Source organism: Sander lucioperca, chromosome 19 (genome assembly GCF_008315115.2).
Source record: "Sander lucioperca isolate FBNREF2018 chromosome 19, SLUC_FBN_1.2, whole genome shotgun sequence".
Classification (NCBI taxonomy): domain Eukaryota; kingdom Metazoa; phylum Chordata; class Actinopteri; order Perciformes; family Percidae; genus Sander; species Sander lucioperca.
Window position 1 is genome coordinate 14,218,828 of NC_050191.1, and position 19,108 is coordinate 14,237,935.

Sequence of the window (19,108 nt, forward strand, 5' to 3'; positions counted from 1 at the left end):
CCCTGTGCCACCCCACTTAAAAACATCCTGGAGTCCCCCGTGCCTGAGAGCCTTATCTGGTCATCATCATCAGAGGGTAAAACCTGCAGAGCTCTGCTGCTGCTGTTAACCACATTCTCACTGAAACACTTCCCCTTCAGTTCTTAGAAAATACCACTAAGCTGCAGTGAGCAACCAACAAACCACTAAAACATCATCATTTTCCCTGTATGGGCGTATTACACCGGGGGCGTCAGGGGTCAAATTCTGGTGGGCGAGCAGTTTGACTAATTTCTGCATTTATGTGTCGTCACCGTGAAGCTTTTGCTCTGTATTTTAAGGACATCGTTGCACGATTGCGTTTGCAACTCAACTCTTTTTCAAGACGTCATAAACATCATTGTCACGAATGTACTTGAGAACCAAGTATTAGATGAGAGAAAACTGTGTAGAAATGTATGTGGAATCCTGTTAAATCTAATATCTTCTATCTAAAATAAATCAGCTCATATTAATGTTTCTCATGTTTCATACAGCAAGGTAATTCGTGCACTTTTCATTCACTTAGCTCAACTTTCAATTGTATTGAGAATTAGTTATTAAAAGGCAAATACCCCTGTGCACAGAGTGAGAAAAACCATGGCACCCCTTTCCAAAGACATTCTGTTAATGCAGGTTGTGAGTATAGACAGGAAGTGTTGGACTCTGAAACAGCACTATAGATGTGACTGTGGTTGTGTTGTGGTTTTGGAGGCTGGGTGAGTAGAGACGATCACTGTCAACTCCCACAACTCAGTTCTCAGCTGATACTCTACAGGTTTATTTATAACTTTGACCTCAAGCTTCTCTTGTTGAACTCGTTGAACTTGTGTCTTTTATCTCACTGAACCACATCTGGCTTTTTGGCTGTTTAGATATCTACATGAAATTCAAAAAGAGGAAAAGTTGATCTTTCTACGTGAATTCAACAACTGACAGAATGAGAGAAAAAGAAGATTCAGTCACTATAAGGAAGTGACATATACGCAAAACGGGAAGTGAACGCTGTATCTCTCCTAAAGAAGTCAGAAACGTTGACAGTCGAGGGCGAGAGAACAAGAGAGAGAGACGGAGAGGAACGATGGCTGAATTCAGACGGATTCAAATAACTTTATTTGTGATTCTGATGCTCCAGTTTACAGGTAAGGACCCAAAACACATACATGACTAAAAGAAATGTTAATGATAGTACTTGAATAACTTACATTGATTTAAGTGAGACGGCCAAGTTTGCTGTTTGTTTTGAACATGGTGTGTCGAGTGGATTACTGTGCTGATCTTTGTTGTTTTTTGTAATAATCATCCTCAAACATAACCTAACTATACACATGAATACCAAATTATTATCTCAGTTATGTTTGTCTCATCTTCAACAGCAGTAGCTGGACAAAACCCCCTCTCCTTCACTGTCAGAGCTGGAGATGAAGTCACTCTGCCTTGTGAAAATGTGATAAATCAGGACTGTAGTAGCACTACTTGGCTTTCTAGTCGTAAAGGGGAAACAACAACAGTAGCGCTGATAGAGCATGGGCAGATTAAAGATGGGATTCCCAAAGCTAAATCAGACAGACTGAGTCTTAGAGAGAAATGTTCTCTGGTTATAAAGAATGTCACAGAGGAGGATGTTGGTCGTTACACCTGCAGACAGTTCTACAGATCAGGACAACAACAAGGTCCAGATACTGTGGTTCATCTGTCTGTTGTCAACAGTGAGTATTTACATCATAATGTTTACTAACTGTCTTGTTAGAACAATATACTGAAACATGACAATAATTATGATTACAGTGATGAAGTTAATTTAACTCTTGTTGTCTTTCTCTCACAATATCTCCATCTTCACCAGTGGAAGAACTGAAGAACACTGATGATACAGTCACCTTGATCTGCTCTGTGTTGACATATTCTGGGTGTGACCACTCAGTGAAGTGGCTGTATGAGGGTGATGAGAATGACGTGAAGATAACACCTCATACCTGTTCAGCCAGTGTGTCATTTCCTCCTCATCTTCATCAGAAGTTACTGAAGTGTAACGTGACAGATAAGAAGAATGGAAACACTCTGCTGTGTAATGTCGGCCCCCAGTCCTCTCATAAGAAAACAGGTACAGTTGGATTTATTTGATGTATTTTAACTTTTAAGATGATTATTCTTTCTTGTTTAATCTCTTCAGATAGTAAATATGAAGTATTTTAACACCATTTGTTGTTTTGTTGTTTTCTAACAAAATCAAAAGGAAACACAACAGTGGGAACAGATAACACACCAACAACACCAGGTACTTAACATCATACTCTCTCTCTCTCTCTCTCTCTCTCTCTCTCTCTCTCTCTCTCTCTCTCTCTGTCTGTCTCTGTCTCTCTCTCTCTCTCTCTATCTCTGTCTGTCTCTCTCTCTCTCTCTCTCTCTCTCTCTCTCTTTCGCTCTCTCTCTTTCTCTCTCTCTCTCTGTCTGTCTCTCTCTCTGTCTGTCTCTCTCTCTCTCTCTCTGTCTCGCTGTCTCTCTCTCTCTCTCTCTCTCTCTCTTTCTCTCTCTCTCTGTCTCTCTGTCCCTCTCTCTTTATCTCTCTCTCTGTCTCTGTCTCTCTCTCTGTCTCTGTCTCTCTCTCTGTCTCTCTCTGTCTCTCTCTCTCTCACTTCCGGTGTGTCTGGGTGTGAGTTGAAGGAGTGTGAGCGTGACTGGAGAGCTTGTGAGTGAAGCTGATTTTTTCTATCTTTTTCTATCTTTTCTCCTTGCTGGTTTGCTGGTCTTTTCTATTTTTTCTTTTTTGGTTCTTTGTTGGGCCGCGTGCTATCCACTTTATCGGGGAAGCATGTCGGTCCCACGTGGGCAGGTTTTGAGTTCACTCACGCGGCGTAATGCGGTTAAAGTAGCCGCCGCGGTGAGTGTGGAGGAATGTTGTCTTGCTGTTGGTGAGGTTGTGGGGCATGGGAGCGTGCTATCCGCCTCCAGAATGAATGGTGCCGTTGTGGTGTTTCTTAATAGCGTTGATAAAGTCAATGAAGTAGTCGAACACGGAATAGTCATTGGTGGTGATTTTGTCTCTGTTCTTCCTCTTTCATTGCCAGCTAAGAGAGTCACTTTATCAAACGTTCCACCGTTCGTAAGCGATGACATTTTGACGCAAGCTTTATCTCGCTATGGAAAATTGGTATCTCCGATCATAAAGATCCCAATCAATTGCAGATCACTGTTGTTGAAACACATTGTTTCGATCAGGCGATTATATGATTATTCAGGATGATGGTGAGCTAGACATGACGCTCAATTTTCGAATTGACAACTTTGAATATGTGATTTTTGTCACTACCGCGAAATCAAAGTGTTTTGGTTGCGGTAGAACTGGACATTTAATTCGCAACTGTCCTGACAAAGTTTCAGACAGGGAAGCAAACGCAGTGAATGGGAACACTAAAGGCGATGGTGGTGCGGATGGTGTGGCTGACATAGTTGAGGAGGTATTGCCGGGGCCGAGCTCGGCTGTGGCGGTGACGGCTGCGGGTGTTCCCGGTGAGAGTGTGGTTGTGAGCACTCGGAGACGATACACACCACTACACTTTGAGAGGCTAGTGTTGAGGATTTACCGAGCGTGGCACCGGTTTCTGAAGATAAACGTGATGAACAAATAGAAAGTGAGAATAGTTCAGTGACTCTGCAAGAGGCAGGTGGAACGGATGGTGTGGAGAAAGAACTTTTTTTTAAAGTACCTTCTAATAAAAGGAAGATAATTGATAAAATATTTGATGCCAAAATAAGTAAAAGGAGTGAAGTGTAAGAAGATGATAGATGATAGATCAGGAAACGGAAAGTGATGGTGGGTCTTCTGACTCCAGTACACTTTCTCAGGGGGATTTTAGTGGTCGGGATTATGAACTTGATGATATTAAGTTATTCCTTAGATCAACAAAAAATAAAAGAGGTGTGCGTGTGCAGGAATATTTCCCTGATGTTAAGCAGTTCGCTGAAAAGACAAGAAGCCTAATGGCAGAGAGTTGCTTTACTAATAAAGAAGTCTATCGACTTAAGAAAATTGTGAGGAGTCTTAGTACTGATTGAAACAACGATGTCGGTTAAATTTGAAAGTAGAATGGCTGATGTTTTTCTACCTATTTGGTGGCTTTTCTTTTCCTCTTTATTATTTATGAGTGAAGTTCATGTAGCTACTTTGAATGTTAATGGGGCAAGGGATTCTAGAAAAAGAGCTAATATATATGAAGTAATTAAGCAAAAGAAAATTGATGTTGTTTTGTTACAAGAAACTCATAGTGACTTGAAAAATGCTGCCGACTGGGCGAGGGAGTTTGATGGCATCCCTGTGTTAAGCCATAACACTTCAATAAGTGGGGGAGTTGCCATTTTATTCACAAAGAATTTTAGTCCTGTCTCTTATGATGTTGATGAAATAGTAAAAGGTAGGCTTTTAAAAGTAAGAGCTGTTGTTGAAAGTTATGTGTTTATTTTTATTTGTGTATATGTTCCAACTGCACCAGTTGAAAGAATGTTTTTTTTGGACATACTATGTTCAACTCTACAAAACTGTTGCTCTGAAGACTTCTTGTTCCTAGGTGGTGATTTCAGTTGTACTGAGCATAATCTAGATCGGAATCACATGGAGCCTCATTTGGCTTCGCGTAAACGCTTAATTCATATTAGTAAAAAGTATGATTTATGTGATATTTGGAGATCTTTAAATGGTAACGATAGACAGTACACTTGGCTTCACACACGTGATAATGTTATGTCATTAGCTAGGCTGGACAGATTTTACAGTTTTAATCACCATCTTAGTATTTTCAATAAATGTTATATAACACCAGTAAGTTTTTCAGATCACAGTATGGTGCACTGTAAGCTTATTTTAAGCTCAATAAAACCAAAAAGTGCATACTGGCATTTTAATACTAATTTGTTAAGTGATAATTTTTTAAGGAATCATTTAAGTACTTCTGGGAAGTTCACAGAGCAAAGAAGTCTTCTTTTTATTCATTGCAACAGTGGTGGGATGTTGGTAAGATACAAATCAGACAGTTTACTCAACAGTATACTCACAACGTTACTAAGGAGTTGACTCGTTCTTTAGAGCTTTTGGAGGGAGAGATAATTGAATTTCAAAATCTGGCACAATCTACCGGCGAGATTCATTATTTAGAAGCCTGTTCAAAGAAGAAAGCTCAGTTAGCTGATCTACTGGGGCATAAAATACAGAGGGCTCTGGTCCGTTCACGCTTTCAGAGCATTGATCAGATGGATGCACCGTCCCAATACTTTTTCAATTTGGAAAAAAAGAATGGTCAGAAACGGCTTATTCATGGATTGCGCTCCGAAGATGGAGTATTAGTGTCAGATCCTGCTGGTATTCGGGGAAGAGCAGTTAATTTTTATCAAAATCTGTATAGGAGCGAGCTGAAGTCAGAGTGTTGTGTGGACAACGTTTTCCTTGACAGCCTACCAAAGGTGTCAGAGGAGGCCAATAATGGTCTTGAAGGGGTGCTGACCCTGGAAGAGCTTTATAAGGCCCTGCAAAGCATGGAGTCTGGGAGGGCCCCAGGAATGGATGGCCTCCCGATTGACTTCTATAAGGCTTTTTGGTTGGAAATGGGTGTAGATCTGCTGGAGGTACTGAAGGACAGCTTGTCGGAGGGCGGGTTGCCGTTGAGTTGCCGAAGAGCGGTGATCACTCTTATTCCACAAAAAGGGGACCTCACAGATATAAAGAACTGGCGCCCTGTCTCGCTTCTCTGCAGTGATTATAAAATACTTTCTAAGGCATTGGGTAACAGATTGGCTGGAGTGTTGGGTCAGGTTATCCATCCGGATCAGACGTACTGTGTTCCTGGTAGATCTATATTTGACAATATTTCTTTTATTCGGGATATTTTTTATGTCTCTAAATTGTTAAATTTGGACTGTGGCTTGTTATCTTTGGATCAGGAGAAGGCGTTTGACCGAGTAGAGCACTCATATTTGTGGAGTGCTTTAACAGCTTTTGGTTTTGGCAAAAACTTTCTAGATATGATTAGGCTACTCTATTGTGACGTTGAGAGTATGCTGAAAATAAATGGTGGCTTATGTGCTCCTTTTCAGGTTCTCAGGGGTATCAGACAAGTTGCCCCTTGTCTGGAATGTTGTATTCCTTGGCTATTGAGCCATTGCTTCAACAGATAAGAGGTCAACTAAGTGGTTTGTCTTTACCGGTTTGTAATAAAAAGATGTGTTTGTCAGCCTATGCCGATGATATTATGGTCATGATCAACAGGCAAAGTGATGTGCAGATTTTATTTAATTTAATTGAAGAATTTAGACTGTTGTCTTCTGCAAAGGTTAATTGGAAGAAAAGTGATGCCTTATTGTTAGGACAATGGGCTGATGGTAAACCTTGCCTTCCTGATGGGTTGTGTTGGGGAAATGGGGGTATAAAATATCTAGGAGTTTATCTAGGGGATGACAGTGTGTTACAAAAAAATTGGGAGGGTTTGATGGAAAAAATTAAAGGGCGCTTGGAGAAGTGGAAATGGTTATTACCGAATATGTCCTATAGGGGGAGAACTCTCATTGTCAACAACTTAGTGGCATCTTCACTTTGGCATAGATTGGCATGTGTAGACCCTTCTCCACAGTTTTTAGCGGAAGCTCAAGCTGCTCTTGTGAATTTTTTTTGGGACAAATTGCACTGGATCCCACAGAGTGTTTTATACCTCCCCAAAGATGAGGGTGGGCAAGGTTTGATTCATTTACAAAGTAGAATGGCTGCCTTTCGGTTACAGTTTGTAAAAAGATTACTTGATGGTTCTACAGATTTCAGCTGGCGTGCTGTGAGTTGCACTATTTTGCACACTATTGGGGGTTTCGGACTGGATAAATCCCTCTTTAATGGATCCAACCAAATTGGATTTATCGGAACTGCCTGCTTTCTATCAAAATCTTTTCAAGGTGTGGAGTTTTTTTCGTGTGCACAAGACTGAGAACTTCTATTCTCTCCACTGGCTCTTGCAGGAACCACTGATACTTGGGGCCCGTTTGGACATTGCTACTTACTGTTATCTGCCGGGGTTCAGCACCATTTTTCTGCAATCCAAGGTCTTTACTTTGGGACATTTGTTGACATTAACTGGGCCTCAATTTGAGAATGTGGATGTCGTATCCAAACATTTACGAATCAGATCTGTTCGCTTATTAACTCGTTTTTTGGTCAAACTTAAAGCATGTTTTACAGTTGAAGAAGAACATTTGTTAAGAGACTTTTCTACAGGGGCTTGTTCTCCTGATGTTGAGGACCCCTTTCCGTGTTTGATTATTCAACCCAATCTTGAAGAGGGTACAGGTTTTTTGCTGAAATCAGGTGAATCTTTGTTTTTAGATTTCTTGTCAAGTGATGGAAAAAAACTGTATAGAGCCTGTGTTTTGGTTTTTAATAAGAAAGTGTTAGAAAAGAGAATCGATACACCATGGCGTTCTGTTTTTAAACAGAGAAATGATGTAAAACCTGAATGGAGATCATTATATAAGCCACCATTGTCTAAAAGGGTTGGTGATATACAATGGAGAATTCTCCATGGTGCCATTGCTGTCAATTCTTTTATTTCAGTGTTGAATCCAGAAGTTAATTCTGTTTGCCCTTTCTGTCCTCAAAGGGAGACAGTTTTTCATGCTTTCATGCATTGTTTTAGATCAGAACCTTTGTTTATGAGATTAGAAGAATAGTTTTTGAGGTTTGATGAAACGTTTTGTATTGAGACTTTCATCTTGGGTTTTAAGTACTTTCGGAAAAAACGTTTCTTCTGTCAATTGCTGAATTTCATTCTAGGGCAAGCAAAAATGGCTATTTACATCAGTAGGAAAAACAGAGTGGAACAAAAGTGTAGCAATGATGTGAACGTATGTTTTTTAACTTTGATCAAATCTAGAGTCTTGATTGATTTCCGGTTTTCTAAAACTATGAGTGATCTTTCAACTGTTGAATTGATATGGTGCAGTCATGGTGCTTTGGGTGCAGTTTGTGAAGGTGATTTGTGTTTTTCTTTTTAATTTCTGTAGTGTTTATTGTGAAGAGATATTGCTAAAATTTATTGTGAAGAGATACTGTTAAAATTGTAAATAAAGTTTTTTTTTCAAAATCTCTCTCTCTCTGTCTCTCTGTCTGTCTGTCTGTCTCTCTCTCTCTCTCTCTGTCTCTCCCTCTTTCTCTCTCTCTCTCTCTCTCTCTCTTTCTTTCTCTCTCTCTCTCTGTCTCTCTCTTTCTTTCTCTCTCTCTCTCTGTCTCTCCCTCTTTCTCTCTCTTTCTTTCTCTCTCTCTCTGTCTCTCTATCTCTGTCTCTCTGTCTCTCTCTCTCTGTCTCTCTCTCTCTGTCTCTCTCTCTCTCTCTCTCTCTCTCTGTGTCTCTCTCTCTCTCTCTCTCTGTCCCTCTCTCTCTCTCTCTCTCTCTCTCTCTCTCTTTCTCTTTCTTTCTCTCTCTCTCTCTCTCTCTCTCTCTCTCTCTCTCTGAGTGAATGGTGGATTGAGTGTGGAGAGCGTGGATTGTGCTGACTTGTTTCAGCGTTTGTGAGTTTATCTTACTCTTTTTTTTACTCTTTTTTTTTGTGTATGTGTGTGTGATTATTTCTTTTCATTAGTTAGTGGTGTGTTTAGAGTTTTGGTGGGTTGGTGGTGGTGTAACTGGCGGCGTGTCTTTTGTTTGGTACAATGCCGTGGGCGGAAGCCCCTGCGGCTGAGTTTGAGAAGCTGACTCGGCGTCATGCGATCAAACTCAGCCCGGTTGTACAGTGTTCTGTGGAGGAGGCAGGTTTAGCGGTGGGAGAGGTGGTTGGGTTCAGCAGCATTAAGACTGCTTCCCGTATGAACGGAGCGATCGTTATCTTCCGCTAAAGTAAGCGAGGTGATGGAGAACGGTGTAGTGATCCAAGACACTTACACTCCCGTTCTCCCGCTGGTCAGTCCAGCCATAAGAGTAACGATCTCAAATGCTCCTCCGTTCATAAAAAATGAAATGTTGGTGTAGTATATGACCATTCTATAACTTTCTATAAACTTTGCTTAAAGGTTTGTTATAAGGGAGTCCTATGAACTTTACTCTACACTTACTGAGAACATCTGGAAAATGTTAAGCAGAGCGGAGGTCCCCCCAAGACAGAAGAGACCTTTTTTGGAGTTGTGCCAGATAACAGGCATTGATTGGCTAAGTTCTGTGTCGAACCATGTACTCATACATATCACGCCCTATGTTGATACAATGCATAGGATATATACGTTGCTCACACAAAGGAAAGGCAGAACGACTTTTGGAAGAATTTGGATTGGTCGTTCTCCAAGCTTTCTGCAGGAGTTTGTAAAATTGATGCTGAATCTTTGCTTGTAATAAACCTTTTTATAATCAAGAACAGTGTCGGCGGATTCCTCTTCATACAGCATCACAGCATTACTATTTAAGACACCACATTGGCAAAAGAGTTGTCCCGCTATGGACAACTCGTCTCTCCGATAAAAATGGTGTCTTTGGGCTGCAAATCCCCGCAGCTAAAGCATGTCGTGTGTCACCGGAGACAGGTGTACATTGTTCTCAAAGACACAACAAGTGATCTAAACCTGTCCTTTTCTTTTAAAGTGGAGGCTTTTACTTATATGGTTTTTGCGTCATCGGAGACGATGAAATGTTTTGAATGTGGAGTAGAAGGGCATTTGGTCCGCTCCTGCCCGGTGAGGGGGGCGGAGCGGCGGCGCCCGCGGCGGGCGCTGCCGCTGCCGGCGGGGATCCGCCGGAGGCGGTAGCGCCGCTGGCGGCGGGGGCCGTGCCTCCCGCCGTCCCGGTGCTTGATGAACATGTGCCGGTGGTGGCCGCGCCGATGGTGGCGGTGGATTTGCCGGGGACGGTGGCCCAGGGTGCTCCGGTGGTCGCGATTCCTCTTTTGATTGATGGCCCCTCCACTTCAGGTGTTGAGGAAATTAGTACACAAAAACAGATAAACCTAACCCAAAGTAAAACAAATGAGTGTGTGAACACAGTAGAGGTGAATGAAAACGTGTCAGTGAGTGTGGATCTGCTGGTAGATGACGAGGATATGGATGATGAGGAAGGGCTGAAAATTGCGCAGAAGAGAAAATTTATTGATTCTGTGCCAAAAAACTCAAAAGCTAAGAAAACGAGTAAAGTACTAACCACTCCACCAGAGTCAGAAAGTGACTTCAGTATGACTCAGGAGGAACAGCTGATTACTCATCAGACTCCTTATCTGCCAGCAGATATAAAAACGTTTGTGGAGATCACTAAGGGAGCCAGGCTGCCCATAGTAGAGGAGCACTTCCCTGATCTCAGGCTGTTCATCCAGTCAGCTCGGCCTCTCACCAGAAAGTCTGGTGAAGAGTGCTCACAGATCAGGAAATCTACCGTCTAAGGAAACTTATAGTTAAAGTAAAAGCACAACTCAACACCGATGATGATGAATGTTAAACGTGTATTTTCTTTATTTACTGTCATGTTTATCTGCTGTTGTTTTTTCTCTCTCTCCATTTATGTGTGATTTTAACATAGGGACTTTAAACCTAAACAGAGCCAAAGCTGATTTTAAAAGAGCTGCTCTTTTTAAGCTCATGGAGATAAGGAAGTTAGATGTGATGTTTTTACAGGAAACCCACAGCACCACAGACATTGACTGTGACTGGAGGAGGGCTTTTAATGGGGAGGTGATTTTAAGCCACAAGTCCAGTCTGAGTGGGGGGGTGGGGGTGTTATTTGCCAGGAGTTTTTTACCAGTTTCTTTTGATGTGGATGAGATTCTGCCTGGTGTGTTGTTGAAGGTTACAGCTCAATATGAAAAGGTGAAGTTACTGTTTTTAAATGTCTACGCGCCAACCAATGGGGTGGGTAGGGTAGCATTTTTAAACATTTTATGTGATGCCATTGGAGCTTGTAGTGATGATTATATGTTTTTAGGGGGGGGGATTTTAACTGTACGGTGGATCCAACCCTAGATAGGAATCATCCTGAACCTCATCCTGCATCGTCCCACAGAATCAGACAGCTAGTGGAAACACATGACCTGTCTGACCTGTGGAGGGGTTTAATAGGAACCATAGGCAGTACACCTGGAGTCACTCCAGAGACTGTTTTATCCCTGGCCAGACTGGACCGCCTCTATTGTTTTAAACACAACTTTAATATCTTTAAGAGGTGTGTTATTCAGCCTGTGGGTTTTACTGATCACTGTCTTGTCTCCTGCTCTGTTTTTATAAAAAATGTTCATTTAAAGAGTGCGTACTGGAATTTTAACACAGCTCTTTTGAATGACCAGGCTTTTAAATCTGCTTTTAAGTTGTTTTGGTCTTCCCACAGAGAGAGCAGGCCTGCTTTTACCTGCATTCAGCAGTGGTGAGACTTTGGCAAGGTTCAGATTAAACAACTTTGCCAGCAGTTCACTCACAATGTCACTGGAGAGTTATCTCGATCAATAAAGGATCTGGAGACAGGTTCTACAGGAGATCAAGGGCATTTAGGCTCCCTCAAGTCTAAACAGTCGGCTATAGCCAACCTGCTGGGTGTTTCAGCACAGGGAGCTCTGGTCAGGTCGAGGTTTATGAACATCTCACAGATGGATGCTCCATCTCAGTTTTTCTTTGGGCTGGAGAAGAAAAATGGACAAAGGAAGATCATTCATTCTTTACGAACGGGTAGCGGCTCTGAAGTCTCAGACTCAGAGGTTCATTAGATGGTTAAATTGCTAAAAGATACAATTATGAACGACATTCAAAGTAAGATCCAGTTGATGTAGACCTGATGTGAGGTGTGTTAACTAAGAGATGCAGATTTGTACCAACAGAGACAGATTTACTTTGCAAAGTTTGTTCCAAATGTTTACAAAAAGCACATGTAGTAATATTGTAGTTGTTATTTTTAACCCAACATGAAGCTGTAACCAAAATGATTTCATTCTCCTTCCAGATTGGTTGTTGTACATCATTGTGGCTGTGGGAGTAACAGCACTCTTAGCAGCAATCATCATCGTGGTAGTCATCAGACGGAAGAAAACTAAAAGTGAGAACAATCACAGATTCAACTTTTTTAACAAAAGGGTTTTAATAAACCTGGAATTTGACCGTGGAAGCTAAAGTCGACTCTCTTTTGTGTTTTCAGGGAACAACACGCAGACGAATGAAAACATTGTGAGTTTTAAAACTTAATAATCATATTTTTATATAGTTATGACTTTTACTGTGGTAGATCTTCAGTTTGCTGTGTTGTATTGACATAAACCAGTTGCACCAATATCAAGTTTAAAATTTAGCTTGAGAGGGACATTCAGGGAAAAATCAGAAGATGATGTTCATTTACAGCATAGCACACAGTATATACTATAATAAGTATAATAGATGTGTATGGAAAACCTTAACTAGTCTGTGTTTGTCCAGGGACTGAGTTTGAACCCTGCAGAGACTCAGTCTGCTCCAGAAACCAGTCAGGACATGGTGAGATCACACACACACACACACACACACACACACACACACACACACACACACACACAGTACAGAGTTACACCCACTGTTACAGGCCTATAATTGTTCCGCAAAATGAGTTACAGTTAAAACTTCCCTCTACCACAGAGAAAAATAAGTCAAATTCTGCAACTAAACTACAACACCCAACAAGTTACTGAGCAGCCATTATGTTTTCTTCTCTGTGCAGGCTGATCCTGAAGGTGGTGTTTTCTACGCCTCCATCAGCCACACCAAGAAGACCAGCAGTAAAGCTCAGGTCAGCTGTCTGATTGGTTATAGTGATGATGTTACTGAATGAAGAGTCTACAGCCATGTGAGCGGCTCTGTGAAGCTGCACAGTGCAGTTTGGAGCTGATTGCATCATGCAGCATGCTAACCACATCTATGGAGCTAACGGGCTGATGCTAAGCAGCTGTAATCTTTGACATGGCCACTATCTTAGATCAGAATATTAGCATGCTAACATTTGGTAATAGGTATTAATCACAAAGTACAGCTGAGGCTGATGTTAAAAAGTTTTACAAGTATTGAAATTAACACTTTTACCAGAATGTTGCTAAAGGAACAATGTTACCAATCATCCTGAGGGGGACCTAAGTTGAAAGGCAACACATCCAGTAATTATTGAGACATTTCACTTAAAAGCCAAAATGTCAACCTCTTGGTTGCGCTAAAGGAAAAGTCAGGGGATTGCTAGTCTATATCCACGACGTTCCACTTCCTGAATTGCTCCGGTGCCGCCGGAAATTCTGCCAGATGTCCCTCTTTTTCGGCCGGACGTCAGTTACCTTCAGCTTTCTTTGTGTTGTAATTTTAAACTCTGATTTCTGAGGACTATGGTTAACTGCTCCTCAGATCTCTGCAGGGTAAATCCAGACAGCTAGCTAGACTATCTGTCCAATCTGAGTTTTCTGTTGCACGACTAAAACTACTTTTAAACGTGCACATGTTCCACCAAAACAAGTTCCTTCCCGAGGCTATTTTGCACCGTCTTCGTTCGGAGGTTAGCGCCACCCATGACGATTGTGATTGTTTTAAAGAAATGCCAATAAACCAGAGCTTGTTTTTCTCCTATCCCAGAATGTATGGGAGTCCATGCAGAGGAACAGGAAGCAGCAAGACATAAACAGTTTCCACATTCAGTACACGTAGACAGGGACGTAGCACAAAATTCTGGGCCCTGTAGAAAGGCATTTTCTATGGGCCCCTCCCCGCATCCACAGCTATTCATTCTAGCATCTTTTTGGGCCCTCCTCACATGAGGGCCCTGGGTACTCAGTCCCCTTTCCCCCCCCCAGTCCAACGCCCCTGCACGAAGACATGCAACAAGCAAGCAACAAATCACAGCCGCATCATGTCCTGCTGTGTCATTCATGTGTTGTGCTGTTTCCCTCTCTTTTCCCAGGCTCGGGGTAAAGATGCTGATGCTGATGATGAGGCAGTGACCTACAGCACCGTGAAAGCTCCTCCTTCTGCTGCTGCTGCAGCCTCTGCTGATGTCAGCAACCTCTACGCCACCATCAACAAACCACACCAATAAGACAGCATGGTGTAGTTACAGCTCATAGCATTACAGGTATTTACATTGATAGTTAATAAAAAGACCAAGTCTGTTTTTGGTTGGTGCCTTTTACTAGAATTCACTCGTACTGTGTTACTGGATGAAGCCATTCAGCAACATTGTTTCTGCAGTAGAAATCCTTGTGATCATTAATATTTATTCATATTTTTGTACATAACCCTTTTACCAGATTAACAGCAGTGTTATTGATGCATGAAGGAAAAGACAACACCTTGTAGCTAAACTTCATCTGGTTGTTGACAAGATTAACATGATTCTATATGATGAAGGACTGGGTTAGGTTGTTTTACATGATGTTTGAAAATGTATTGGTATCAATATAAAAACCAACCCACTGGAATAATACAGTGGTAGTTTTTCATTTCAGGTCTTACATGAGCATATGATCACGTTTTCTTTTTGTTACAAATATTTCTATGATCATTTCAATGTTTATTGCTGTAAAATGCCTTTCTGTCCAGAAGTGGGTGTAGTAGATTAACTAGTAGCACAATGTGAAACGTAGATTAAGAACCTGACATTCACATGACTGGTTTCTTAAATGAATGAGAACATGTGTATAATACTGTATATAATATATTTTTCTTTGTAAACTTGCTGTCAGCCACTTTATTAACTTAATTGATTGATGTATGTTTCTTGTGTAACCAGGAAGCTCTCAGGGTTTCTGGCTCAGTAGTCTATATCCTCGACGTTCCACTTCTGGGATTGCTCCGGTGTAGCAGGATAGAGCTGTAATCTGGCTTTAAAAGTTAGGTCAGACAAGGCCCGAGCCTGACAGAATTTGGCCCGAGCCCGACAAGTACATTTTGATTGACAGCTTTTTAAAAGCCCGAAACCGTTTACAGCCTGACATTATTCAAATGTGCGCACGCACACAGCTCTTTTGTCTTTCGGCAAGAATGAGTCATTTATACATGTTTTTAACGTCATTTATTCATGACTAACGTAGGCTATAGGCTACTTGGAAGTTGGAACAAAGAAATAAAATAAGTCCTCCAGAGGCCAGCCTCCGTTTCACCTCCTCAGCATCCATTTTTGCGCTTATCGAAACGTATCACCTGACCGCTCATTTACCGCGCAACCCAGAGGGCAAGCCCGTCCTGAGTCTGTGTAAAATGATAGAAATTAAGACCGAACCCAACCGAACACGTCGGGTCCCGTCAGGTTCGGGCAAAGATCTTCAGCTCTATCGCAGGAAATCCCGCCGGGTGCATGTCTTTTAGCCGATGTCCGCTTCCTTCCGCTTCCTTCTGCTTCCTTCTGCTTCCTTCTGCTTCCTTCTGCTTCCTTCTGCTTCCTTCTGCTTCCTTTGTGTTGCAATTTTAAACTCTGGTGGATTTGTGAGGACTATGGTTAACTGCTCCTCAGATCTCTGCAGGGTAAATCCAGACAGCTAGCTAGACTATCTGTCCAATCTGAGTTTTCTGTTGCTCGACTAAAACAACTTTTGAACGTACACAAGTTCCACCAAAACAAGTTCCTTCCTGAGGCTATTTTGCACCGTCTTCATTCAGAGCTTAGCGCCACCCATGACGATTGTGATTGGTTTAAAGAAATGCCAATAAACCAGAGCTCATTTTTCTCCTATCCCAGAATGCTGTGTGGACTAGCCAGACCCTCCTCTCCTCCGCTCCGCAGCGTGTAGAGGATGGTCTGGCAAAGCGAGACTACTGGCTCAGTAACACATGAAGGATCTTGTGCATATTATTGAGCTTTTATTGTTTATTACTGTTTTGTGCTGCTGTATGAATTTGCTTGTCATGTTTTTATAGAGATTACATAAATAAATAAAAAAATGTCAGTGTTTTGAGTTTTTACTGAGTTGTAAATTCATGACTAATCTGTTTTAGTCTCTTATTACCAATCCCCCTCTACTGTTTCTTCACCGTGATAACTTTCTCCTACAAGAACAAACACATCACAGACAACGTCTCCAAAATGATTGGCCTCCCCACCCCTAACCTCTCAGACCTCAACAGAAAAGTCATCACACGCAGATCTCACATCATAGCACATAACCCCAGACCCAAACCCTCTCCAACCATTCTTCACTGCTTCCATCCAGCCATAGAGACCGGCCCCTGGCCTGGAAACAGGCACGCTATGTTAGGAGTTTGTTCCTTCTGCCATAGTGGCACTCACAAAAATACATGGATAACTGGTATGTGTGTAGGAGCTGTGTGTACAGGTATGTGTAGATGCATCTGATGTATTTCATGAAGTCATGTTGTGGTTTACAATGTGTATGTATCTCTGATTTATGTGAGGCCTAGACAGTGGCAACAAATGTCCTTGGTAAAGGACAATAAATAATCTATCCATCTATCTATCTGTCTATCTATCTATCTATCTATCTATCTATCTATCTGTCTGTCTGTCTGTCTGAGCAGCTTGACACAGCTTTCAAACAGTTAAAGGGATATTTCACCATTGGAAAGATGAATGTGTATTAAATTGGGTCATTTATGTAGTAGAAATGTGAATGTGAAAAAGCCAGAAAATGTATTTTTGGCTCATGTGGATGAAAGACAACAACTCCCAGAATGCACTTGCTTCGCTTCCCTACTGGTCCACTCCCAAGCCCGACTACCGTTTACAGACATAATAGACAGTGAGACAGTCAAGTCAACTCAAGTGTGTTTTATTGTCATTTCAACCATATACACGAAACAATGTATCACCATAGCTCAAATGGTGTTACACATTTAATATTTATAAAAACGACATTATATAAAAACGACATACGAAACATGCTACATTTCGTGCACGCACATTATAGGCTCCATAAAATTCAGCTAACACATACTAGCATGAGCGCTTGGTGGGCTGTAATCACAGAGTATAAACACAGCCGTAGATTAGCGTGGAATGTAGAATGGTCGGCATTTAACAGTCACAAACTCCACCAGCAGTTAGCAGTAGTTGGATAAAAGCACCCCATTTCTGCACCAGTCCGTGTCCGTGTTAACACAGCCCACCTCCACTAGTCTTACCCGACAGAGCAACATCTGCTCGGAGGGCTAGCATGCCTGGTAGCTGGATAGTCCGGTACACTGTTGTTCAGCCATGTTTCCACAACAACAAAAACACAGCAGTCTCTGAACTCACGTTGGGAGTTTCGTTGCAGTTGGATGTAGTCCAGTTTGTTGTCTAATGAGCAGCAGTCCAACCCCCTATGGGCGGGTTGAAAACATGCGGAATTAGCTGGCTGTAGTCCACAGACTCTGGGCAAAAATACCTCCGATGATGCTAAATGACGATTTTTGCGTCATCAGAGGCTTTTTTCCAGACACACAATACAGAGAAATCTAGTCTTAGGGGGACATGAGGGAGGGAAGCACGGTCATTTGAAAATACTACCGTGTTTCTACTGATACAAAGCTTAATGCTAAATCAGTGAAGTATCCCTTTAAATTGGTGAAGTGACTCCAAGGGAACTCACTTTTAATTGAGTTATTGATGTTATAGAAAACCTGTTAAGAAAATTTTTTCATGAAGCCAGCTGAGAAGACTGAATTAATATTGTGATGTTTTGTATTGCACCATATAGAGCCATACACCATCATACCCCTGAATCAAAAAAAATATTAACATGACAAGTTGATCCACTTTGTCTCTGGTGGTCTTCTAAATATGTGGCTCCAGTATCGCTAGCTAAGCATCAAACTGAGCCACTGACATGATGAAGTAGACTTTGAGTTGATAGGGAGAATCCTGCAGCTCTGTGATAAGGAGGAGGAACTCTCCTTGCTCTCTGTGCAGTCTCAGGATTGGATGGACCCAATAGTTCCTATTTCTTTTTCTCTTTTTAAGAAGAGACAAGACAACAAAATGATCCTCACTGCTTGAAGACTCCACTTTGCATTGTTTTGCGACATTTGTTGCAAATAGTTTTGCAAGGCATTAATTAATACACATCAGAATGAGTGTGCAAGGTTTCTGTGTGTGACGACTTTTCAGGATGACAGATTTGAAAAAAATGCATTCAAAAATTTCAGACTCAACGTGCAAGGACCTTAATCCATAATAAACAGATCTCTAAAACCTCACCAACCAGGAGCATCCTCAAAGATCAGCAATATCTGAAGTTCATTTTCAGAAACCTATTTCTTTTCAGTAACAATCCTTAAAGCTGGAAGCTCTGACGGTTGACCACGATTAGAAATAAACTGGGAGCTGATTCTAACTGTATGAAATGATTCTGTTGTCATTTGTTTTACTCATGCTTTGTGTTTGAATATATAACACAGCTTTCAAACAGTTTAATTGGTAAAGTGATCTCTCTCAAAGTGAATTCATCCACTTCAGCACCATGGACAGCAGCATTACAAACTTCATAAATGAGCGCCTGAACTCACTCTAAATTGATGTTTTTGGAAACCTGATGAGAACATATTTTATTTTTTTACTTTTATTTTGTAGCATGATCTTTTATTTTTGAGCGTGATCCAAGCGTGCTGCCGGAAGGTGTTTTCATATAGCTGTAGCATTTTACAGTGGAAAGTTAATCTTCTTTGCTGTAGATATTCTTTGTATAGATTCTGTAAAAGTGAATTATTCAGGATACAGAATGTAACTCTGTCCTTACTGTTACTGTCCAGCAAAGACCAGACCTCTCATTGTTTATTTATGTGGTCCTGCTGCAAATGTCTGGCACATTACCAATCTGGTTCAAATCTATTTTGCAATATAGAGAATACTTTGTGTTCGTTAGTAACATAAAAAGCTCCGACAAATAATATAGTGATCCCCAAGAGACGGTTATTGGGCGTCTTCCTTTCAAACTCTACATGCTTACACAAGCTCAAATTTGCAAAAATGTTGAATCTGTCACTATGATTATACAGAAAAACACCAAATTACATCCAATTAAACAATAATGAAAGGGAAATAATTGATTTAAAATCAAAGGTAGGTCAGCATCAAGTGCTGTTGGTTTAAGGTTATTGTATTTATATTTATATGTTTTCAGTGTTAATTGTTTCACATGTTTTTTGTATGTCCTGTTAAGTGCTCAA

General features: G+C 41.3%; 1 protein-coding gene across 2 annotated transcripts; it reads left to right on the plus strand.

Annotated features, from left to right (window-relative positions):
• The first annotated feature begins 732 nt into the window (after positions 1-732).
• LOC116056199 lies at positions 733-15,845 on the plus strand. Of its 2 annotated transcripts, XM_035995199.1 has the most exons (10): positions 733-1,160; positions 1,395-1,727; positions 1,865-2,122; positions 2,255-2,296; positions 11,949-12,041; positions 12,141-12,169; positions 12,416-12,472; positions 12,693-12,761; positions 13,911-14,081; positions 15,684-15,845. In XM_035995199.1, exons 1-9 carry the CDS (start codon positions 1,100-1,102, stop codon positions 14,043-14,045), a joined length of 1,077 nt encoding a protein of 358 aa, XP_035851092.1. In that variant the 5' UTR covers positions 733-1,099; the 3' UTR covers positions 14,046-14,081; positions 15,684-15,845. The 2 variants fall into 2 exon arrangements, with proteins under 2 accessions (XP_035851092.1, XP_035851091.1); XM_035995198.1 differs by lacking the exon at positions 15,684-15,845 and having other exon boundaries at positions 13,911-14,950.
• The last annotated feature ends 3,263 nt before the right edge of the window (positions 15,846-19,108 follow it).

Coding starts and splice junctions, on each gene's coding strand:
- LOC116056199 (XM_035995199.1), top strand. CDS start 1,100: ATGGCTGAATTCAGACGGATTCAAATAACTTTATTTGTGATTCTGATG. Junction 12,042..12,140: donor CAGACGGAAGAAAACTAAAA/GTGAGAACAATC, acceptor TTGTGTTTTCAG/GGAACAACACGCAGACGAAT. Junction 12,473..12,692: donor CAGAAACCAGTCAGGACATG/GTGAGATCACAC, acceptor TTCTCTGTGCAG/GCTGATCCTGAAGGTGGTGT.